A 25,226-nucleotide genomic window follows, 5' to 3' on the forward strand; every position below is an offset into this window, starting at 1 on the left:
AACTTTCATTAACGACCGAAGGACGCCCACTCCGTTGTTCATCATGCACATTTGTGCGGCCATCTTTAAATGCTCTCACCCACTTTCTTACCATTCCATCACTTATAATGATTTCTCCGTAAACTGCACAGATCTCACGATGAATATCGATCGCTTTTAGGCCTGTAGCACTAAGAAATGTTATAACATCCCGTGCTTCACAGTCGGCGGGACGCACGATTATCGGAGGCATCTTAAACAGTACACGACGTAAACAATGAAGAATCAGACTGTAATGGCGTCAGTGTGTAGACTAAGATACAGGCTTTCATGTAAAAAATAAAAAAAAATTGAGACATCTTAGCACATCTTTTTTTAAATTTCAAAACGTTACTTACTTAAAAAACACGGCTCCTATAACGCAAGGGAATTCGGTGCTTACCGTAGTCCAAGAGTGCAACCGCCTATTACTTCGATGTGGATAGCACACCTTGCTTTGGAGAACACGCGGAGAGGACAGGAACTTCCGTGTTGACGACCGCCTGGGGGCTGTGACGTCATCCGGCCAGTCGGCAAGTAGCGGCATTTGCGGTGGACGGCGGGCCTCGCCGCCAGCCAGTAGAGCCGCAGCTGGCAGCGGGCGAAGATGAGGTCGTCGTCGTGGTCGTGGCTGCTGCACTTGGCGCTCTGCTCGCTTCTGGGTGAGTTCAGATTCGTGTCGTCTGTTTTTACGTGCTTAATGTCCGTCAGCCAGGTTTAACATCCTGAATCTCCAGGGTTTAGCAACGGTCTCTCGGTTCGCTTCGACCTTCGGACTGCACAACTCACTTGGCGTAGAAAAGGCGTGCGAATCTCAACAGATGATACGAAAAATGCCAGTTTATCAATAACTGTTGTTGAGTTAGAAGACGAGTCTCTCCTGTGCTAGCCTCTTCATCTCTGGCTAACTACTGCACCTGCATCCACCAGAACCTGTTTACTGTAGTCACGATTTTGTCGCCCTCTACATTACCACGTTACCCCTACTCTCCCCTCCATATTACGATTCCTTGATGTCTCAGGATGTGTACTATCAATTGATCCCTTCTTGTAATCAACGTGTGCCATTAGTTATACGATCTACACATTTATTCATTAATATTCTTCTGTAGTACCATATTTCAAATGCTCGTACTCCTTCTCAGAAGTGCCTATTTTTCGACGTTTGGCAATATTATGAAAAGGATAGATTGCTACCCACCATATAGCGGAGGTCTTCAGTCGCAGATAGGCACAACATAATATTGTCAACACTCCATCGTGGATTTTCCATTGTTTCGTATCTGTCACGTTTCACATTCGTACACGGCTACGCTCCAGGCAAATACCTCCACAAAATACTTCTTACACGTAACTTTTTATTAGATGTTAACAAATATCTCATTTTCGGAACTGATTTTCCTTCTATATCCCGTCTGCATTTCCTCTCTGGCCATCGTCAGTTATTTTTCTGTCCGAACAGCAAAACTCATCTGCCACGCGGGATTAGCCGAGCGGTCGAGCCACTGCAGTCATGGACTGTGCGGCTGGTCCCGGCGGAGGTTCGAGTCCTCCCTCTGGCATGGGTGTGTGTGTTTGTCCTTAGCATAATTTAGGTTAAATGGTGTGTAAGCTTAGGGACTGATGACCTTAACAGTTAAGTCCCATAAGATTTCACATACATTTGAACAAAAGTCATCCACTTTTACTGTCTCATTTCCTTTTCTAATCCCCTCAGCATCGCCTGCACTATATTACCTCTGTTTTACATCTGTTAATATTCCTTTGATCTCTTTCCAAGGAACTATCCATTTAGTTCCACCGATCTTCCAAGTTCTTTGCGGTTTCTTACAGAACTGCAATGTCATCAGCAAACCTTAAAGATTTTATTTCTTCTCCCTGAAATTTACTTATGTTTACAAATTACTCGGTGGCTCTGAGCACTATGGGACTTAACTTCTGAGGTCATCAGTCCCCTAGAACTTAGAACTACTTAAACCTAACTAACCTAAGGACATCACACACATCCATGCCCGAGGCAGGATTCGAACCTGCGACCGTAGCGGTCGCGCGGTTCCAGACTGTAGCGCCTAGAACCGCTCGGCCACCCCGGCCTGCAATTACTCTGTGGTTTCCTCGCTCAGTGTGCAGACTCAATAAATAGGCCACAATCGACATTAAGCTAATAAAACTAAATGAAATTCGCATTACGTAACTTGCGAAATTGTCTCAAACAAATTTTTGAGCAGGAAAAATAGCTCGGGAATCCACTGTCATCTCAGCACAGGTGAGTATGTTAGCCATTCAATTTTTTGAACTTGTAATTACCCGCAATCATATACTGCACCGTGTATCTAATAAAGCCTGTATCAGCATAAATATCCACTTTATAAAGTTCTTGCTCTTTTTATGTTTTCACAGACATTAACAATTTAAATTCTTCCGTATTTTAAGTGCACCAATATGTGACTTTCCCATTCCATTGACTTAATGAAGAATGACAGCAAATGCCGTATTAGGAGTTTTATTCCATTAGTCGGAGGCATAATCTTTACGCCGCTGCTGGTGTCAGCAAACTGCTAGAGTTAATAAAGGTTGCGCTCTTGAAACTCTGTGTCCGTCTTTCATCGGTTACTCATTACTGCAAAATTTGTGTGAAGAAATTAAGGTCTATAACACGTCGAATACAAGTTTTCAACGTTTAGCAACATGGTATACCACATATAACAATTTCTTGGTTAGTATGTTATACCAGATACATAATCAAAAAAATGGTTCAAATGGCTCTGAGCACTATGCGACTTAACTTCTGAGGTCATCAGTCGCCTAGAACTTAGAACTAATTAAACCTAACTAACCTAAGGACATCACACACATCCATGCCCGAGGCAGGATTCGAACCTGCGACCGTAGCGGTCACGCGGTTCCAGACTGAAGCGCCTTTAACCGCACGGCCACACCGGCCGGCTGGATACATAATCAACAGAGTAACAAATTTGTCGTGTTTGCGCTTGTAATTGTTCTTCCAGACTGTATCTATGTTGTTACGTTGTTTTTGTCGTCGTCGTTGTTGTTGTTGCCGTCGTCTACGAACTGAACGTTTTATTTCAGCTATTAGCGCTAATCTGTTCTGTGCAAACCTCTTCATCTCTGCATAAAAACTGCAACCTACGTCCATTTGAACCTGGTTAGTCTAGTCAATCCATGGTACCCCTGTACAGCCCCCCCCCCCCCTTACACACACACACACACACACACACACACACACTCACACACTCACACACTCACACACTCACACTCTCACACTCCCTCCTCCTCTCCCCCTCTCCCCCACTCCCCCACTCCCCCCTCCCTCTCTCCCTCCCTCTCTTCTATCATGAAACTGATAATTCCTTGATGCCACGGGAAATATCATATGAAACTATCCCTTCCTTTAGATAAGTTGTACAAGAAATTTCTTGTTTCCCCGGTTCGATTCAGAGCCTGTCTATCTAATCTTGTGAAGCACCAAATTTCAAAAAGCTTCAAATATCTTTTTGTCTCAACTGCTTATCGTCTAAGTTTGACATTCGTAGAAGACTGTAGTCCAGACAAATACTTTCCCAAAAGACTTCCTAACACTTGACTTTTTTATTCGACGTTAAGAATTTTTTTTCCAGGGAAGCTTTTCTGCTGTTGTCAGACTGCGCTTTCTGTCCTCATCAATTATTCTGCTGTGCAAATAGCTTAACTGTAATTTCTTAATCTGATTCCTCAGTAACATCAGACTTAATTCGAATACATGCCCACAACCCTTCTTTCAGTTTTGTTGATATTCATGCTATTAACATTTTCAGGGAACTATCTATTCTGTTCAAATGATGTTGCAAAATCTTTGCCATCTCTGATAGAATTACAGAGTCAGAAGAAAAAAAGTTATTAGTCCTTCTCCACGAAATTTATTAAATTTTCTAATTTTTCTTTGATTTAGTACTTGCTCAGTGAATAACACTGATTACTGGTATGGTTTCCTTGTATACTTGCGTTCCATCTTTAGTAACTTTGTCGTCGACGGGATGTTTAACCCTAAGTTTCAAACCTTCCTTCGTGCAACTTCGTAAAAGGTGTGAAATCGTCACATTGTGGAGCTTGCCACTAGTTAACAATAATCGATGTATATAAACGGCAATGTGCGGACTGTCTCACTCACGGACTCATCGCCCAGCCCAAACCACAAACTTGAAATTTCCAGAGGGCGTTGATCTTATTCTGCAGGTGTCGATTAAGGAGCGATTTTTCGATATTCCGTCCCTAAGGGGGTGAAATAAGGGACGAATTTTTGAAAATAAGGCGCTATTAAGGCAATTTTGAAGCTAGACCTGAGGAAATTGGTAATCGTTTTCTCGATCAGAAATAAAGAAACACACGTTTCAGTATTTCTGGAAATTTATCGCCTATGAGAGTGAGATACTTTGTGAAAGATTTTTTTGAAAATAAATCATGATTAAAGAACTACTAAAACATTTGCAAAGCTACATTTATAAAAACTGATATTTGACTTCTAAGTTGGAAATAAAAAAAATAGATGTTTCAGTGTTTTTGGGGACTGGACAATCTAAGAGTGAAAGAGGGAATGAAAAGTTTAATGAAATTATTTCATTAAGAAAGTATTTTCAAAGCTAAATCTATGAAAATTTGGATTTGGCTTCCTTGTTAGAAATTAAAAAAAATTGTTTCACTGTTCTTGGAAATTCAGCCCCTGAGTGGAGTGAAATAGGAGATGAAAATTTTAAAGAAATGTTTCATTTCATTAAAGTTTTGAAGCGAAATCTATGAAAGTTGGTATTTGACGTCCCGGTTAGATATAAAAAAAACTTGTGTTACGGGACGAAAGTTTCTATGAAATCTCGCTACAAGAACGCAAAAGGCATGGTTAACTGAAACCTTGGATTCGATCTAGCAGAATAGCTTTGTTTCTCAGAAGTACATTCGGAAAAGACCATGCTTCTATTGCCTGAATTAGCGTGAAATGTTTAGCGGGTGTTGCAATTTGTGAACAACATAAAAATTCGATTAAAGAAAAACAAAAAAATACCTGTGCAGACCATTCAGTGTACGCGAGTGAAGCAGCAGGTGATAATCTAGCTTCAGACACAGGCAGCAGCTCTGATTTACATTCAGAAGATCTTAAACGCTCTCTTCCTTCTCTGGCAAATACCTATGCAGTTGCGGTAACTGCCTTGTATGCTTGACCTTCTGAATACACTGGGATGCCCCACAGTATGCTCCGGCGTACAGTAAGAAACAAAAGTAATGAACATAGAAACCGTGCGAGGTGCGTCGCAGAAAAACCTGAGTAGCTCGGAAAACAATCAGTTGCGTCATACATTTGTCATAAACTGTGCTCCTTACTCAGTTGCGGAGACCGTTCGTGTTGTAACTTAACGTGGCCGAAGTCGTTTTAATGCCTCTCAGACCTGCGTGAGAAGACTGACGGTTAAAAGACAGCCGTTTTCCTGCCAAGTCCTGCCGTATCCGGGTTTTGTGATCAGAGTCCATAATAATTTCGAAGTCGACAGGACGTTAAACCGTGATGTCTCTTCTTCCATTTCGAGAGCTGTCGTCCGCTTTTTATTAAATTTCTTTTTCCGCATCTCGAAATGAGGTAGGTCTGTAGATAACAATTATTAGGTTCCTCGAGGAGCGTTTGTTGCCTAAAGCCGTCGGCACACGGACCGCACAGTCGAACGTTAACGTGGAGCGTGCCGAGTTCAACGTGCTGCTTGAACGCTCAGGAGCGATGCGACTTGTACATGCGGTTCGTGGAGCCCAACGTGGTATACGCGATTGCAACGACTCCAGCGGCACTTGAGGGATGTTTGTAGTTCGTAAATCACGCTGTTTACTCAAGGGGCGCGCGTAAAATTCCCACGTTCGCTCTATTAAAACGCACATTTCCTCCAACGTCCACGAAAAGGAAAGCACCATGTCCAATCAGTGAGGACACAAGCTAATAAAAGTTCCACTACAAACAGTGCAGTACAAATTTGGAATACTTCTCCACATAAGATAAACATTATTTCATCATTCCCAAATTTTATTAAAACCTCAAGGTCAGTCTTACTTGATCACTATTCCTACCCAGTAGCAGAATCTTTGCAACATGTGAATTACGAAAGGTAAAAGAAAAAGGAGCAAAATATCTCTATACAAGTAGCGCAAGCTGTCCTGTAAATTAAGCCAATCGAACAAAGTCCCCCTCAAAAAAGGTGAACTTATGTTTACATAACATCAAATATTATAGCATATACTAATATTAAACTAATAATAATGTATCAGAGCCTAATGAAAACGCGAATGTTAGGGAAAAAAAATTTGGTAGTGTTTGGATGTAAACCACTGCCCCAGTTACGAATGCATCAGTGAACACTGACGCTACTCATTACGCTATACCAAGAACACACGCTAGGTATCTAATCATTCTGTCTTACGCCTTGCTAAAAACGATAATCGTAGATAATTATGTTATTAATTGAAATTTAATTATAACAAATTGTACCAAGAACAATACGTTTTGGGTGGATCTTCAGTGTGTTGCAGCCTTCAAATAGCCTACTCACATAATACGCAAGTTACAATAATTCTTTTGCCACGGATATGATGTTTCTCATTATTTTATTGGAACGAATCACACAGTTAACAACGGGTTTTCCAGTGATTCTCAATTTGCTGGTGCTCCGAAACGGCATATATACATATAGGCTTGAAATGAATGCCAATATGGCGCCTCACAACTCTGTACTGAAGGGAGACGGCTTGCATGTGACGTAGTGGCGTTGTGCCATCTCATTGGTCAACGCTCAGACGCAAGCTCGGAATATCTGACATGCCAGATATTGCTCTGCACGTTCGGAAAGACTCCCGAACGTGCACGCTGAACGCTCAACGTTCGGATGCTCGGTCCGTGTGCCGGCAGCTTAAGGAAATGTCGACGCGTTGTAGGTACCGCAGCGGTTGCGGGGAATACCCGCGAGTTTCTCCCCGCTCCTGGTGTGCCGCTTCTGCCGAAGGTCAGCAGCCCTGCGCGGGTCATCAGAGTTGCGCGTCAAGGACGCTTCGAGATTTGGCTCCAGCGACTGAGAGATACGCCGCGCTGTGGGAGCTTGGCTCCACCTGCCACTATACTGTATTCACCACAAGATATAAACATTACGACACGAATTCCTCCGCGTTTGCTGGAATCTCATTGGATTTCGTTAACATGGAGCGGAAGCCAAGCTGTCTCGAGTACAGTCAAGTTCATCCCCGGATCTTCGATATTTCCGAACCAGGGCAAAAACTTGAAAGGCCCCTCCCAGCCCTCCCCCCTCCTTCCTCACAGTCAAGTGTTTCAGATGAGAAGTAAAAAATTTAGAAATTTTGTAGGGAACATCTTTCTGAAGATTTTGATATAAGAAAACGTTCCAGGAAATGTAAGACATGTTATTTTGTCTTAAATGTGCCAAGGTGCAGAACCACGCCTCTTCACACAGCATTCTTCTATCGCACGTCACAATATTTCACTCTGTGGAATTCAAATTTGTATATTTTGTAATGGAAGCCAGCAAACCTATATTCAGGACAGTGGAAATTAAAATATCCTATAGTGCCTCTCCTATTCCCATTCGGCCGCTTTGACATCCCAACCCTCTTGAAACAAACAAATAATACTGGGTGGGATTATTTGTGACCAGGAGAGTAACAACTCTACAGAAAATTTGCACTCTTTATTGCCTATTAGCTAATAACTTTTTCTTTGGTGTGACACGAAATTGAATATAGGAAAGGTAAGCAAGACTACATATTTCTTCAGTCATTAGGTCCTCACATTTTTTTCTCTCTACTGTTGCCACAGCTTTACACGGTGTGCTTTCCTTTCTGCGAAAGAATCTGTTATCAAAGTCCGTCAAACATTTTTCTACATGAAAAATGAAAATGTCGTTGTCTAATACTGAAAATAGCTGTTAATATGGTTCAAATGGCTCTAAGCACTACGGGACTTATCTGATGTCACCAGTCCCCTAGACTTAGAACTACTTAAACCTAACTAACCTAAGGACATCACACACATCCATGTCCGAGGCAGGATTCGAACCTGCGACCGTAGGATCAGTGCGGTTCCGGACTGCAGCGCCTAGAACCGCTCGGCCACAGCGGCCGGAAAAAGCTGTTAATATGAATAGTAACCAAGACTGGTGTGGTTTCTCAATTTGATTACGTCTATTTTGTCACTGTCTGCTAGATAAAACGAAATGGGTCTTCCTAATATTGCACCAGTTGTAACACACCCCAAACAAGCGAGAATGTTTTGCCTCATTTACAGAAACAACATGACAGAATATAATGCACGAAGTACCAATATCAAATGCCTATTATGATTATTACAAGCAAAATATTTTGTGTGAGGAAATAGTTTCATGTTTCAATCATACGATCCAGTTCTTCAAGCATGAGATCGAAAAATAGCAGTAGTACGAATCTTGTACATAAATTTGGAATCGTCATATTGTTCCACATAATTTGTATGATGTCCCCGTTTCTTCAACTTCCTTGTTCTCTCAAACAATCCTGCCATCACTAATTCTGTAACCATTCCTGGCATTGTCAAAACATATCCTCCGGATAACTTAACTAACCCTGCCAGAATCACCGTTCCGCTACCTCGCATTTATTCTCTTAGGTTAGGCGTTATTACGTCTTTGCACGAGAAGTTTTCCGCACTTTTCCGAGAATAGAACTTCTGAGGCTACTTACTGGGGACTGTACAACTGGCCGTTAATAATGTAGCGACCTGGCAAAAATTTTCTGTTAAAATTTCATTTTCTTGGAGACACCGAGAAGATAATATGCAGTCTTTCTTACCTTTTTATTCTTATTAGGCGTTTATTTCCTCTCTGGTAGTATGAATCTATGGATTTCGTTTATGAAAGTTTATTTCTTCTTGATGCGACGCGGATTCCCCTGGCAGAGACATCAAGTACACTATGCACGCATTCAAAAGTCAACTTATGATTCGTTCAGAAATCAGAATGTGTTAAAAAATGTTCAAAAACCAACAAGGATGCGTTTCAAAGTGATATGAATATTCGATTAACCGACGTGTGCTGGATGCTAGGTACTTCTGTGAAACAAGATTTTTTTCTTGAAGAACATGGATTTGGCGCCTCACTGAAAGTGCCGCACGGGGTAGATACCCCTGTTTGCCCCATTCCCCCCCCCCCCCCCACCCCCCACCCAGATCTGACCCTGGTCCTGGCCAAGTGCGATAACAAGGACACGCTGTATGCTGTGCGTTACGCCCATGACGAGTGGGTGGTAAAGGGCCCTACACACGCACCAACCTACCGACCGACCCACAAATGGGACGTGTGTATGCGTTTTGCCCGACCGACAGACGGACTTTCGTTCGACAGCCGATCCACCCCGTCCAGTCGCTCCACCCAACACATTGTGCCGTGTGTAGAGCTGTGTTACCAACCGCCCGACAGATGTTCGTCTTTTGTCAATGCGTGCGTGATTAAATGTTGTTATACGTGACAGGGTACAAGGCGGACGAAACTTTCACAGAATTTCTGGAAATGTTTCAAGATTGCAGTTGTTTGTGGGACATGTCATGTGAGGAGTATAGCAATATAGATGCAAGACAGGAATAATCTTTTTTTTGTTTAACGAATCCATAATGGTTTCGTGTGGAACGGAAATAGAATAGACATCCGTGGACCTTCTGTATTTCTGCTTTTAGATTTTATTTCCGGTACCTGTTTGAAATGAAATCTAAAAATCTAAATAAATATTCAGTTGATTTTAATTCATAAAATATGCTTGCTTCGTTGTTAAGAGTTTAAAAAGTCCAGTCTATATCCAAGCTCTTTGCTCTGAAAAGCAAAGCGTGGGATTTTTTCACAGTTCTAAAATTGCTAAATTCTTCATTCCTTACCTCTCTGTTGTATTTATTAGATGATTTACCCGCCACCACGCCTAGTCTTTCTTCTTCGAATTTGAAACGACTTTCTTAAACTTACACATCATCATTTTTGCTACATACATACACAAATTAATGAGGTTTACATGAACATCTTTTGTTTTGCTTTACCATGGTGTATTTCCTCAGTGGATCATAAATCAAGCGTTCTTCGTTGTTTGCAGCCGATAAATATTCGGAAAAAATATTTTTTTTTGTGCCAGCAGCTATACAATTTTATTTATTCCTTGCCGATTTATGTTCTGGCTATTATCTTCACTGGAGATGATAATGTACATCAATTTGTCAAAATTACATCTCTGCCAAACAGGGCAACATGACGAATGTGATGAATTATCACAATAGTTGTTTCACTAAATTTCGACTGTAGTAGATTTACAGAATCGAAGTGTGTACACTCTTACTCTTAATTCGTCACTTTTTACAATTGATGTTGTCGTATTTGGCAGAGACGTACTTTTGACCAGTTGATGCACAGAATCAAGTTCTGTGAAGATGGTAGCCAGTACCGAAACAGGTGGAGAATAAATAAAATTGTACAGTCATTGGCACAAAAAATAATTCTTTCCAACTATAAATCACGTTACAGGTTTGAGGAATCATTTTTGCTAGTAATTGTGGGGATACAACAGCAGTGAATGTGAGGCCGTCTTAATTTCTTCCACTGGTTAGAAACCGTATTATAACTAACAGCGTCTCTTCATAGTTTATAGCCTCTCTCATGATTGAATTCTGTGTCGTTAAGGATGGTATGTTGATCTTCAGCAGCTGTTAAATGCATTGGCACATGTGTAGGGCCTTAATACAGGATAACAGCCTTACCGGCGCATTCAACTTGAACAGTACTGGTCAGCCAGCTGGTCCAACTAACCAGCAATGATATGAGCAGTTGCAGTTCAGACGTAAAAAGGGAATGAAATAATTTTCGGTAATACACCAGCGATACCGCACGCTTCTTAGGGGACCAGACGGAAAGCATAACAACGTTTTTAGATAAGGCAGAATTGTAATTAACAACAAGAATGGTGAAAATTGCTAAGTTAAACACAGAGTAATTTTCTGCGGGAGATATGCGTGACGCAAAAGCGTGTTGGAGGAATTTTACTGTATTGTTAAATACAGAAGCCACTGAGGTATTACTTCAGTCAGTCATCTGGTAACCTACGAACTCCTTCCATATCCGAATCCGAGAAATACAGGGTTATTACAAATGATTGAAGCGATTTCACAGCTCTACAATAACTTTATTATTTGAGATATTTTCACAATGCTTTGCACACACATACAAAAACTCAAAAAGTCTTTTTAGGCATACACAAATGTTCGATATGTGCCCCTTTAGTTTTTCGGCAGACATCAAGCTGATAATCAAGTTCCTCCCACACTCGGCGCAGCATGTCCCCATCAATGAGTTCGAAAGCATCGTTGATGCGGGCTCGCAGTTCTGGCACGTTTCTTGGTAGAGGAGGTTTAAACACTGAATCTTTCACATAACCCCACAGAAAGAAATCGCATGGGGTTAAGTCGGGAGAGTGTGGAGGCCATGACATGAATTGCTGATCATGATCTCCACCACAACCGATCCATCGGTTTTCCAATCTCCTGTTTAAGAAATGCCGAACATCATGATGGAAGTGCGGTGGAGCACCATCCTGTTGAAAGATGAAGTCAGCGCTGTCGGTCTCCAGTTGTGGCATGAGCGAATTTTCCAGCATGTCCAGATACACGTGTCCTGTAGCGTTTTTTTTTGCAGAAGAAAAAGGGGCCGTAAACTTTAAACCGTGAGTTTGCACAAAACACGTTAACTTTTGGTGAATTGCAAATTTGCTGCACGAATGCGTGAGGATTCTCCATCGCCCAGATTCGCACATTGTGTCTGTTCACTTCACCATTAAGAAAAAATGTTGCTTCATCACTGAAAACAAGTTTCGCACTGAACGCATCCTCTTCCATGAGCTGTTGCAACTGCGCCGAAAATTCGAAGCGTTTGACTTTGTCATCGGGTGTCAGGGCTTGTAGCAATTGTAAACGGTAAGGCTTCTGCTTTAGTCTTTTTCGTAAGATTTTCCAAACCATCGGCTGTCGTACGGTTAGCTCCCTGCTTGCTTTATTCGTCGACTTCCGCGGGCTACGCGTGAAACTTGCCCGCACGCTTTCAACCGTTTCTTCGCTCAATGCAGGCCGACCCGTTGATTTCCCCTTACAGAGGCACCCAGAAGCTTTAAACTGCGCATACCATCGCCGAATGGAGTTAGCAGTTGGTGGATCTTTGTTGAACTTCGTCCTGAAGTGTCGTTGCACTGTTATGACTGACTGATATGAGTGCATTTCAAGCACGACATACGCTTTCTCAGCTCCTGTCGCCATTTTGTTTCACTGAGCTCTCGAGCGCTCTGGCGGCAGAAACCTGAAGTGCGGCTTCAGCCGAAAAAAACTTTATGGGTTTTCTACGTATCTGTAGTGCGTCGTGACTATATGTCAATGAATGGAGCTACAGTGAATTTATGAAATCGCTTCAATCATTTGTAATAGCCCTGTACATTTCAGTATTGCAACTGTCATCTGCTACATTGATAACGAGTCGATCAACAACAGTATGTATGAAGCAGTCCCAGCCCCACATTTTCTCCTCTTCTCTTACGACGTGCCGTTTTGTACTCCACCAGCGTCCGGCCTTTACAGAGCTTCATGCATTAGTTCCAGCACGTCTGACAGTTTATATTCCATGTTATTTCTCGCGACAAATCCTTTAACTTGGTTCCAGAGCAGTTGTGTTGGGTTCATATTGCAGTGCTACGATGGTGACTGTAAAAATGCAGTATATGTAGGTTGTGAAAATTGTTTTCCATGTTTCGACGACGCTTATCACTCTGCTCTCACACAGTCGGAATAAAAAATATTTGATTTTTCATTTTTGTTTGAAAAAGTCTGACTTGTTATGTTTTCTCAAGATAAACAACTTTTATTAACAGTCTTTTATAGAATATCGACAGATAAGAATTTATATTTGCAATGAAAAATGGAATTTTGTGTGCAATGTGATATTAGAGACAAGAAGATGTGTATTTTTTATTAAAAAAGACGATTAGATTTATGTTAATTAGAATGTATTTGATTAATTTTACATTTAAAGGTGTATTTCAAATTGATTGAAGAAACGAAAGACCAATGCGGGATTTGAACCACCTATCCAACGATTACACAGTATTTCCATACTAGAATGCCACAGTTATCCTCAATGCTACCGATTATCATAAAAAAGTGACCCTGTTATTGGAAGATGCCACGCACCGGATTCATAAACGGGATCCCACAGCAGCACTTAGCAGGAAGACAGGGGAGCTACTGAAGGACTCTGCCCTCCCAGAAGAACTAGTCAAGAATCTACGACCAAGAGCACCAAGGCCACCCAGGTTATGCGGTCTACCCAAGGTCCATAAGGATGGGGTCCCGTTGAGACCTATTGTTAGTGCTATTGGGTCTCCTACATATCGGTTGGCAAAATACTTAACCAAGTTATTAGCACCTATAGTCGGTCACTATAGCTAACACTTGGTTTAAGAATCATGAAAGAAGGCTGTATACATGGAAGAACCCTGGAGATACTAAAAGGTATCAGATAGATTATATAATGGTAAGACAGAGATTTAGGAACCAGGTTTTAAATTGTAAGACATTTCCAGGGGCAGATGTGGACTTTGAGGGATGAAGTAGCGAAAGCAGCAGAGGATCAAGTAGGTAAAAAGACGAGGGCTAGTAGAAATCCTTGGGTAACAGAAGAAATATTGAATTTAATTGATGAAAGGAGAAAATATAAAAATGCAGTAAATGAAGCAGGCAAAAAGGAATACAAACGTCTCAAAAATGAGATCGACAGGAAGTGCAAAATGGCTAAGCATAGATGGCTAGAGGACAAATGTAAGGATGTAGAGGCCTATCTCACTAGGGGTAAGATAGATACTGCCTACAGGAAAATTAAAGAGACCTTTGGAGAAAAGAGAGCCACTTGTATGAATATCAAGAGCTCAGATGGAAACCCAGTTCTAAGCAAAGAAGGGAAAGCAGAAAGGTGGAAGGAGTATATAGAGGGTCTATACAAGGGCGATGTACTTGAGGACAATATTATGGAAACGGAAGAGGATGTGGATGAAGATGAAATGGAAGATATGATACTGCGTGAAGAGTTTGACAGAGCACTGAAAGACCTGAGTCGAAACAAGGCCCCCGGAGTAGACAACATTCCATTGGAACTACTGACGGCCTTGGGAGAGCCAGTCCTGACAAAACTCTACCATCTGGTGAGCAAGATGTATGAAACATGCGAAATACCCTCAGACTTCAAGAAGAATATAATAATTCCAATCCCAAAAAAGCAGGTGTTGACAGATGTGAAAATTACCGAACTATCAGTTTAATAAGTCACAGTTGCAAAATACTAACACGAATTCTTTACAGACGAATGGAAAATCTAGTAGAAGCCAACCTCGGGGAAGATCAGTTTGGATTCCGTAGAAACACTGGAACACGTGAGGCTATACTGGTCTTACGAGTTATCTTAGAAGAAAGATTAAGGAAAGGCAAACCTACGTTTCTAGCATTTGTAGACTTAGAGAAAGCTTTTGACAATGTTGACTGGAATAATCTCTTTCAAATTGTAAAGGTGGCAGGGGTAAAATACAGGGAGCGAAAGGCTATTTACAATTTGTACAGAAACCAGATGGCAGTTATAAGAGTCGAGGGACATGAAAGGGAAGCAGTGGTTGGGAAGGGAGTAAGACAGGGTTGTAGCCTCTCCCCGATGTTGTTCAATCTGTATATTGAGCAAGCAGTAAAGGAAACAAAAAAAAATTCGGGGTAGGTATTAAAATTCATGGAGAAGAAATAAAAACTTTGAGGTTCGCCGATGACATTGTAATTCTGTCAGAGACAGCAAAGCACTTAGAAGAGCAGTTGAATGGAATGGACAGTGTCTTGAAAGGAGGATATAATATGAACATCAACAAAAGCAAAACAAGGATAATGGAATGTAGTCGAATTAAGTCGGGTGATGCTGAGGGAATTAGATTAGGAAATGAGACACTTAAAGTAGTAAAGGAGTTTTGCTATTTGGGGAGCAAAATAACTGATGATGGTCGAAGTAGAGAGGATATAAAATGTAGACTGGCAATGGCAAGGAAAGCGTTTCTGAAGGAGAGAAATTTGTTAACATCGAGTATAGATTTAAGTGTCAGGAAGTCATTTCTGAAAGTATTTGTATGGAGTGTAGCCATGTATGGAAGTGAAACATGGACGATAAATAGTTTGGACAAGAAGAGAATAGAAGCTTTCGAAATGTGGTGCTACAGAAGAATGCTGAAGACTAGATGGGTAGATCACATAACTAATGAGGAAGTATTGAATAGGATTGGGGAGAAGAGAAGTTTGTGGCACAACTTGACCAGAAGAAGGGATCGGTTGGTAGGACATGTTCTGAGGCATCAAGGGATCACCAATTTAGTATTGGAGGGCAGCGTGGAGGGTAAAAATCGTAGAGGGAGACCAAGAGATGAATACACTAAGCAGATTCAGAAGGATGTAGGTTGCAGTAGGTACTGGGAGATGAAAAAGCTTGCACAGGATAGAGTAGCATGGAGAGCTGCATCAAACCAGTCTCAGGACTGAAGACCACAACAACAACAGTCGGTCACTGTAGCCATCATATTAATAGCTCAAAAATGTTTGTTGACATCCTAAAGCAGATGAGGATAGGTCCGAATGACATCATGATCAGCCTAGATGTGGTCTCTTTGTTTACAAAGGTACCGGTGGAAGGTACGTTAAAACTGCTGGCTGCTCATTTCTCTCCTGAAATACTGAAGTTATTTCGACACACTTTGACGACCACCTGTTTTTTGTATGGTGGAAAATATTACGAAATGACTGACGGAACAGCCATGGGTTCGCCACTGTCACCAACCATAGCTAACCTTTTCATAGAGGATTTCGAAGAACGAGCGTTGAACAGTGCTCCCTAACGTCCATCCTGATTCTTCATGTATGTTGACGATACATTTTTAATCTGGCCACATGACAATGAAGCACTGCAGCAGTTTGTTGATCATTTGAATGGGATACTTCATAACATAAGATTTACAGTGGAGGTGGAGAAGGATGGGAAGTTACCCTTCTTAGATGTGCTGGTGGAGCGAAAATCAGATGGACGTCTCGGACATCCTGTGTACAGAAAACCGTCGCATACAGATTTATATCTAAATGCGCGTAGTTTTCACCACCCAGCTCAGAAGAGAGCTATGCTGAATACCTTGGTACACAGAGCAAGGACTATTTCGGACAAGGATCATCTCGGCTCCGAGATTAACCATCTGACGACGGTATTCAGAAAAAATGGATATTCTGATCGTGATATCAGATCTACTCTGGCGAAGAAACCTAGGAAGGAGGCTGTTCGAACAGATCAAGAGGACCGACACATCGCACGGACACCATTCTGCGGTGCAACGACCAGCAAGATCGGCAGAGTCCTGAGCCGGTAGGGAATCAGACCAGTCTTCCGGCCACCCAGGAAGATTAAGAAAATGTTGCGCCCCGTGAAAGATAGTCTCGGCCTGAGAGTACCGCGAATTTACAGCATTCCTTGCGAGTGTGGCAAAAATTATGTGGGCCAGTCTATAATAACTGTTGCCGATCGCTGTGTGGAACATCAGCGTCACCTGAAATACAGGTATCTACAAAAATCAGCGGTGGCTGAGCACAGTTTGTTAAATAAACATAAGATTTTATTCGATGAAACCAGAATACTTGGTCACGCTTCAAACTATTGGGACTCTGTCATCAGGGAAGCAGTTGAAATTAGACTCTGTGACAATAATTTCAACAGAGATTCCGGATATGCACTCAGCAATGCATGGAAGCGCGCAATTGATAAAGAAAGAGCGCAGAGGGAGACTTCGTACATTCCTCGCAGTTCTCCGCCTGTTGCGATGGATGGCGCTGCAAGCAACGCTGGATAAAGCGCGCAAACAAAATCTATGGATATAGAGGCTGCCACCTCGGTACGCGCCGTTTTCACCGTGACGTCATCTAACCAATGAGAAGCCGTCCACTGCTTATAAAAGCGGAAGCCTTACCGGTCCACGACAGTCAGTTTTGCCCCTGACGACGGACGTAGTCATCGAAAGCTTGGGATTTTATCCAAATTTGACGCGGCAGGTAAACCGAGAACTTTTTATGCAAGGACTCCGTCGCGAAAGACTTCGTAGTCACTTCCCCATCTTCCTGTCACTGCCCCAGCGTCAGGCGCACGGACGCCTGCCCAGATGGGCTTTGAACAAGGCGGACTGGGGACCTTTCACCTCTGCTGTCGCCGCTGAATCTCCCCCACAGGGTAATATCGATGTGATGGTTGAGCAGGTGACTAGCATAATTGTTTCTGCAGCAGAAAACGCGATCCATCGCTCTTTAGGGTGCCCGAGGCGTAAGGCATTCTCTTGGTGTTTGCCGGAAGTCGCAGAAGCAATTAAGGAGCGTCTTCGAGCTCTAGAGCGGCATAAGCTGCACCCTTCCCTGGAGCTCCTCATAGCATTTAAATGGCTCCGTGCCCGTGATCGCAACCTTATCAAACAACTGAAGAAGGAGTGTTGGGAGAGATACGTCTCCACCATTGCGTGCCACATGGCACCTTCCAAAGTCTAGGCAAAGATCAAACGTCTTTTCAGGTACCAGGCCCCAACAGCTGTCCCCGGTGTTGCCATAAATGGCGAGATATGCACCGACGCAAACGCGATTGCCAAGCGCTTTGCTGAGCACTTTGCTCGAGCCTCTGCGTTGGGGAATTACCCCCCCAGCCTTTCGCACACTCAAATGGCAGCTGGAAGGGAACGTCTCCTCATTCACTCCACGATGCAGTGAATCCTATAACGCCCATTTACGGAGTGGGAGCTCCTCAGTGCCCTTGCACATTGCCCCGACACAGCTCCTGGGCCTGATCGCATCCACAGCCAGATGATTAAACATCTCTTATTTGACTACAAGCGACATCTTCTCATCATCTTCAACCGGATCTGGTGCGATGGCGTATTTCCATCGCAATGGTGGGAGAGTACCATCATTCCGGTGCTCAAACCCGGTAAAAACCCACGTGATGTGGATAGCTATCGGCCCATCAGCCTCACTAACGTTCTTTGTTAGCTGCTGGAACGTATAGTATGTCGGCGGTTGAGTTGGGTCGTGGAGTCACGTGGCTTGCTGGCTCCATGTCAGGGATGCTTCCGCTAGGGTCGCTCTACCATCGAGTCTGCCATCCCAACAGCCTTTTCCAGACGGCAACATCTGATTGACATCTTTTTTGACTTATGTAAAGCATTCGACACGACTTGGCGACATTATATCCTTGCCACATTGTATGAGTGGGGTCTCTGGGGACCATTCCCGATTTTTATCCAAAACTTCCTGTCACCCTCATAGTTCCATCCATATCCAGAAGAATGGAGTCCTGCAGGGCTCTATATTGACCGTATATTTTTAGTGGCTATCAACGGTCTAGCAGCAGCTGTCGGGCCCCCCGTCTCACCTTCTCTGTATGCAGACGACTTCTGCATTTCGTACTGCTGCTCCAGTACTGTTGTTGCTGAGCGGCGCCTCCAGGGAGCCATCGACAAGGCGCAGTCATGGGCTCTAGCCCACGGCTTCCAGTTTTAAGCCGCAAAGTCGTGTGTCATGCACTTCTGTCGGCGTCCTACCGTTCATCCGGAACCCACACTTTACCTTAATGACGATCCACTCACCGTCGTGGAGACATATCGATTCCTAGGACTGGTATTCGACGCTCGATTAACTTGGTTCCCTCATCTTCGTCAGCTTAAGCAGAAGTGCTGGCAGCGCCTCAATGCCCTCCGTTGCCTGAGCAACACCAATTGGGGTGCAGATCGCTCTACGCTGTTGCAGCTCTACAGAGACCTTGTCCAACCCCGAATTGACTATGAGAGTTAGGTTTATGGTTCGGCAGCACCTTCAGCATTGCAGTAACTCGACCCTGTGCACCAGTGTGGGGTTAGATTAGCGACAGGAGCTTTTAGGACGAGTCCAGTGACCAGCGTACTGGAGGAGGCTGGCGTCTCTCCACTGCAGATCAGACGTGCGCAACTGCTCGCCAGTTACGCAGCACACATTCATAGTTCCCCTGAGCATCCGAATTACCATCACTTTTTCCCGCTTGCGGCAGTCCATCTTACTTATCGGCGGCCCAGATCGGGGCTAACGATTGCGGTTCGCGTGCGGTCCCTTCTCTCCGAACTGGAGTCCTTCCCTTTACCACCTCTGCTTGCGGCCCGTTCACATACGCCTCGACCGCAACTTCATCTGGACCTTTTGCATGGCCCCAAGGACTCCGTTAACCCCGCCGCTCTGCGCTGTCACTTCCTCTCGATTCTTGACGTGTTCCGGGGCTCTGAAGCGGGTAACACCGACGGGCTCAATAGCCGATGGTCACGTAGGCTTCGCATATGTTCATGGAGGAAATATTGAGCACCACTCCTTGCCAGTTGGCTGCAGTGTTTTCACTGCAGAGCTGGCGGCCATATCTCGTGCTCTGTCGAGTCATTTCTCCTGTGTACTGACTCACTGCGCGGCCTACGAGCTATCGACCAGTGCTACCCTCGCCACCCTCTGGTAGCGTCCATTCAGGAGTCCATCTATGCCCTAGAACAGTCCCGCCGTTCCGTGGTGTTTGCGTGGACCCCAGAACACGGCGGAATCCCCGGCAACGAACTTACTGACAGGCTGGCCAAACAGGCGACGCGGAAACCGCTTCCGGAGATAGGCATCTCCGAAGCTGACCTGCATTCTGTCTTACACCGCAGAGTTTTCCGACGGAATGACATAACAGCACGCACAACAAACTGCATGTCATTAAGGAGACTATGAATGTGTGGAAGTCTTCTATGCAGGCCTCTCGCAGGGAATCAGTTGTCCTCTGCCGGCTCCGCATTGGCCATACGTGGCTAACGCATGGTTACCTACTCCGTTGCGAGGACCTGCCTCAGTGTCGCTGTGGCTCCCAAATGACAGTCGTCCACCTCTTGCTGGACTGCCCACTTTTAGCCGCTCTGCGGCAAACTTTCCCAGCACCCTGCCATCGGTGTTGGGCAACAATGCCTTCGCAGTAGCTTTAGTTTTCTGTTTTATCCGTGAGAGGGGGTTTTATACTTCTATGTAGGTTTTAGCGCATGTCCTTTGTCCCTCTGTGTCCTCCAGCCTAGTGCTTTTAGGGTGGAGGTTTTAATGTGTTGCAGAGTGGCTGGCTTTCCCTTTGTATTCTCGTGGTTGGCCAGCCACTGTAATCTGCTTTCATGTTGTACTCTCTTCTGTTTCTAGCATCTCTCTGTTTTCCTGTCCTCTTTCGTTCCTTTTAGTGTTCGTTGCCTATCCTTCGTTCTTGTGGCTTTTCCTTTCTTTCCGTTTTGTGTTATATGTTTCGTCCGTTTTATCCTCACACTTGTGGAACTGTTTTATTAGGAACAAGGGGCCGGTGACCTCGTAGTTTGGTCCCTTCTCCCGCCGTTAAACCAATCAATCATGATGGTGTGACCATCATTTCGTTAATGGTCATAGTTACTGTGATATATACATGGAAGTAAGAAATTTGAAAAAGTTTGCACTGAAAAATAGGGCTCGCTATGATTCTGGGTTTGGTGCATATTACATAATGTTGCCGATATGAAATTTAACTACACATAGAATTTTTCTTTATACTTGGATGGAGGACTGAGTCTGTCACCAACCTCAAGGAAATTGATCTTGACTTCGTAGCAGCTGAGGAGAGCTCCGCCTACCATCGTCCAAGGAAGCCATGGGTCTGAAGATGGTTATATAAATATAGCCGAAACCGGTCACCTACGTTATTGAGACATAAGTGTTGTGATCAAGACTGAACTTTAGTTAAAATATAAATTGATCTTATATAGCACACTCGTTTGCGATCGCGCCGCACCAGTAATAAAAACAGAGTGAAATATCCACAACATTCTTCATTTTTAATAAACTATTTGTGATATAGAAAAGAGATTTTGGCAAATGATAACGCAGAAAGAGGAGAGTATTTTACCATGTTTTATTATGCCACACTCCATTATCTACCGTATTATTGCACTAACAACAGACTTTTTTAATGACAGAATTTAAATTTTAAGGGCCATCGATACATGGTGTAACGAAAAATGCTATGGGTTTGAGAACAACATAACTGAAGATATTACACACTCATTTTGTACCAAGGATGCTCTTTTTCGTAAGCTGCTGATCTTACTGTTCCTCAGGTCCTCACTTAATAAACCACTGTTTCAGAATTCTCTCGCAATTGTCTGCACAACATGTTAGTGAGGTGACATTTTAGAAACTCCGCTGTGTTTTGGCATAATAAGCAGATTTTAACATGGCATCAAGAGAAATCTGTAGGTTTCATTCAAGATTCGCCACTCGTGACTCTTCTCCGAAAGTTGTTAATGGTTAGTAAGCCAAGCGAAAGTAAGAGCTTCAGTTTAGAACGGCACTTCTCCTCCAGCGCTCGGCATTTCTCGTACAGCACACACCTACCGACTGCTACTGGCCACGGTATTTTGCGCAGACTCTATGTGTGCTACAGCTGCTGACTTTGCTTACATCGGGTTTATTCTTATGATGAACGAAGCACAGAGGCAAGGTGTGTCGCCGGACGGTCGGTGCTACCTGCTGCCACTGGCGAGCCTCTTGTGGCCGAAGGTTTTCTTATGATGTGTCTCCACTTGGAAGTAAACTTCCTCAAGTCGGTTACAGAAACTATTTCTGCAAGTTCTTTGGCGTGGAAACACCCCTGGCACGTCACCTTTCACAAGTTCCGTCAGCTTGCAGAAGTAGCTTCCTCCAGTTAGTGGAAACAGTTTGTTGCCTCTTACTGCGAGTACTTGCCAAACTTGTCGAGTGCTGAAAGTTATTCTCAAACTTGTACAAGTTTTGTATGTTCAATTCCGATGCAAAAATATCACTGTCGAAAAGCAAAATGGCGCAAAGACAGGCAGGCCGTAACAAATGTATCATTGGAACCCCTAAACATACACTACTGGCCATTAAAATTGCTACACGACGAAGATGACGTGCTACAGACGCGAAATTTAACCGACAGGAAGAAGATGTTGTGATATGCAAACGATTAGCTTTTCAGAGCATTCACACAAGGCTGGCGCCGGTGGTGACACCTACAACGTGCTGACATGAGGAAAGTTTCCAACCGATTTCTCATACACAAACAGCAGTTGACCGGCGTTGCCTGGTGAAACGTTGTTGTGATGCCTGGTGTAAGGAGGAGAAATGCGTACCATCACGTTTCCGACTTTGATAAAGGTTGGATTGTAGCCTATCGCGATTACGGTTTATCGTATCGCGACATTGCTGCTCGCGTTGGTCAAGATCCAATGACTGTTAGCAGAATATGGAATCGGTGGGTTCAGGAGGGTAATACGGAACGCCGTGCTGGACCCCAACGGCCTCGTATCACTATCAGTCGAGATGACAGGCATCTTATCCGCATGGCTGTAACGGATCGTGCAGCCACATCTCGATCCCTGAGCCAACAGATGGGGACGTTTGCAAGACAACAACCATCTGCACGAACAGTTCGACGGCGTTTGCAGCAGCATGGACTATCAGCTCGGAGACCATGGCTGCTGTTACCCTTGACGCTGCATCACAGACAGGAGCGCCTGCGATGGTGTACTCAACGACGAACCTGGGTGCACGAACGGCAAAACGTCATTTTTTCAGATGAATCCACGTTCTGTTTACAGCACCATGATGGTCGCATCCGTGTTTGGCGACATCGCGGTGAACGCACATTGGAAGCGTGTATTCGTGATCGCCATACTGGCGTATCACCCGGCGTTAAGGTATGGGGGTGCCATTGGTTACACGTCTTGGTCAAAATACGTGGCGTGATAATACAGTAGAACTTGTGTATGCGGACGGTTGTCTTGAGACAGTTTGTTGCGCGGCGTGACAAATCGCTGCAGCTGACCCCTCGTGGTATTGTTGCGTGACGTGCGTCCAAAATTCGTGGTTCACAACAGCTAACGTGGCAATCAGTTTCCGGGTTCCGGCACCAAACCTTAGCCTGTGAATCACAGTAGTAAAGCAGCGATTTACAGTGTAACACAACACTTTATTTAACAGTCACAGAACATAAATATAGCAGAAGAGTTTACTACATGTTATGTCTTACAAAGAGTGCCATTAATCAGAGATATAAATGTTCCGATGACTTCAATTCCAAACACCTGTACAGCAAAATGCCTGCACGTTTGCATTCAACATTCTGGTGGTCACACTGGCTACTAATGTACCAGCATTTCACATTTGCAGTGGCTTATCTCGCACTCACATTAACCTGTGATCTTGCAACGTTAATCTATTACTTAGACAAAAATATTCCCCAAATTTCGTTACTCTACACTATTTTTATGGCGCTGCGATTTTTTTCCGTCAGTGTATTTTTCATAATAGGTATTAGGGTCAGCTTTCGAATAATGGAGGCTGATATACGAAATTAAATAGTTAATAACATTTGTTTCATGAACAATTACAGGCATCTTTATCGTGATTAGTCACATGAGTGAACTAAGACAGAATGAGAATTAATCATGACTGGTTTATTCCTTTATAATTTTTTACAATTTCTTCTGACGAGGAAGTTTTATTATTTAGCCGGCCGCGGTGGCCGTGCGATTCTAGGCGCTCAGTCCGGAACCGCGGGACTGCTACGGTCGCAGGTTCGAATCCTGCCTCGGGCATGGATGTGTGTGATGTCCTTAGGTTAGTTAGGTTTAAGTAGTTCTAAGTTCTAGGGGACTGATGACCTAAAATGTTAAGTCCCATAGTGCCATTTTTATTATTTATTTATTCGTAAGGCTCACATGCGAATAAAAATCCAGGTATATAACATCAAACAATGGAAAATCCTGGATGGAATGTAACAATATTATGAAAAATAAAGTTGTTACCATATAGCGGAGATGCTGAGTCGCAGATAGGCACAACAAAAAGACTGTCACACTATAAGCTTTCGGCCATCAAGGTCTTTGTCGCAGCTGAAGCCACACTACTACTTCAGCTGCCAGAGGCTGCAGTCATGTGAGTGAGAGTTGTTTGCGTGTGTGTCTGTCGTCTATTTTCGACAAAGGCCTTGATGGCCGATAGCTTATATTGTGAGAGTCTTTTTGTTGTGCCTATCTGCGACTCAGCATCTCCGTTACGTGGTGAGTAGCAACTTCCCTTTTCATAATATTGGTATATAACATTAGTAATGCTATATGTAATAGGAATATGAAAGTGAAAAGCTACATATAAAACTAACTGTCAATATCTAAGTTCCTAATCCACATAACGGCCGTATCATTAGCTTTCACGAGGCCGCCCCAACTCCCCTGGTAGGAACACCGTAGTGGTGAGGCCGGCCGCGGTGGTCTCGTGGTTCTAGGCGCGCAGTCCGGAACCGCGCGACTGCTACGGTCGCAGGTTCGAATCCTGCCTCGGGCATGGATGTGTGTGAAGTCCTTAGTTTAGTTTAGTTAGGTTTAAGTAGTTCTAAGTTCTAGGGGACTGATGACCACAGCTGTTAAGTCCCATAGTGCTCAGAGCCATTTGAACCATTTTTTTTCATAATGGTGAGGAAGTAGAACGGAAAGACGACAAATGGTTTGAAATTTTTGAGCTTATGCTTCCTCAACCTATCGCCAACAGATAAAAATTAAAAAGAAACATTGAAAATCAGGCGAATACGATATGTTAGTGTTCAGGGAATTGTTGGTAGTCAAGACCACTTGACTAATGTCTCGCATGGATCATTTACTTATAAACAGAGCAATCGGCATCTTCTCACAAATAAAGCAAAATGGTAAAACGTTTCCTTGCGTTTAGCAATTAGGTTTACCCCACGTAACGACAGATACAAATGATGATTTTGTCAAAAGCTAATTCCGAGAATATCTGTACTTCAATATTCATTGAATGTTGATTCTAAGCGAACCCATCGTCTTGCGAGCCTTATCCTATGGTTAAACAGCCGTAATGAGCTCGTGCAACGGACTAGAGATGTTACGCTAGGCTTATCACAGAGTTTGGTGACAGATTGCGCGGTAGCCGTTTACACAGTATGGCGGCAGATTAAGCACGTATGACAGCCATGCTTTCCTTGTCAATGTCTGCT

At 43.6% G+C, this 25,226-nt stretch overlaps 1 protein-coding gene across 1 annotated transcript in view; it reads left to right on the forward strand.

Moving 5' to 3' along the window:
• The first annotated feature begins 585 nt into the window (after positions 1 to 585).
• Positions 586 to 25,226, forward strand: part of LOC124804830 (modular serine protease-like) — a 269,364-nt gene continuing 244,723 nt past the window's right edge. Inside the window, exon 1 of the mRNA XM_047265176.1 lies at positions 586 to 680. Coding sequence (XP_047121132.1) covers positions 626 to 680 — 55 coding nt within the window. The 5' untranslated portion in view covers positions 586 to 625. The remainder of the gene's footprint in view (positions 681 to 25,226) is intronic.

The sequence above is a fragment of the Schistocerca piceifrons genome, chromosome 7, assembly GCF_021461385.2.
Source record: "Schistocerca piceifrons isolate TAMUIC-IGC-003096 chromosome 7, iqSchPice1.1, whole genome shotgun sequence".
NCBI classification, from domain to species: domain Eukaryota; kingdom Metazoa; phylum Arthropoda; class Insecta; order Orthoptera; family Acrididae; genus Schistocerca; species Schistocerca piceifrons.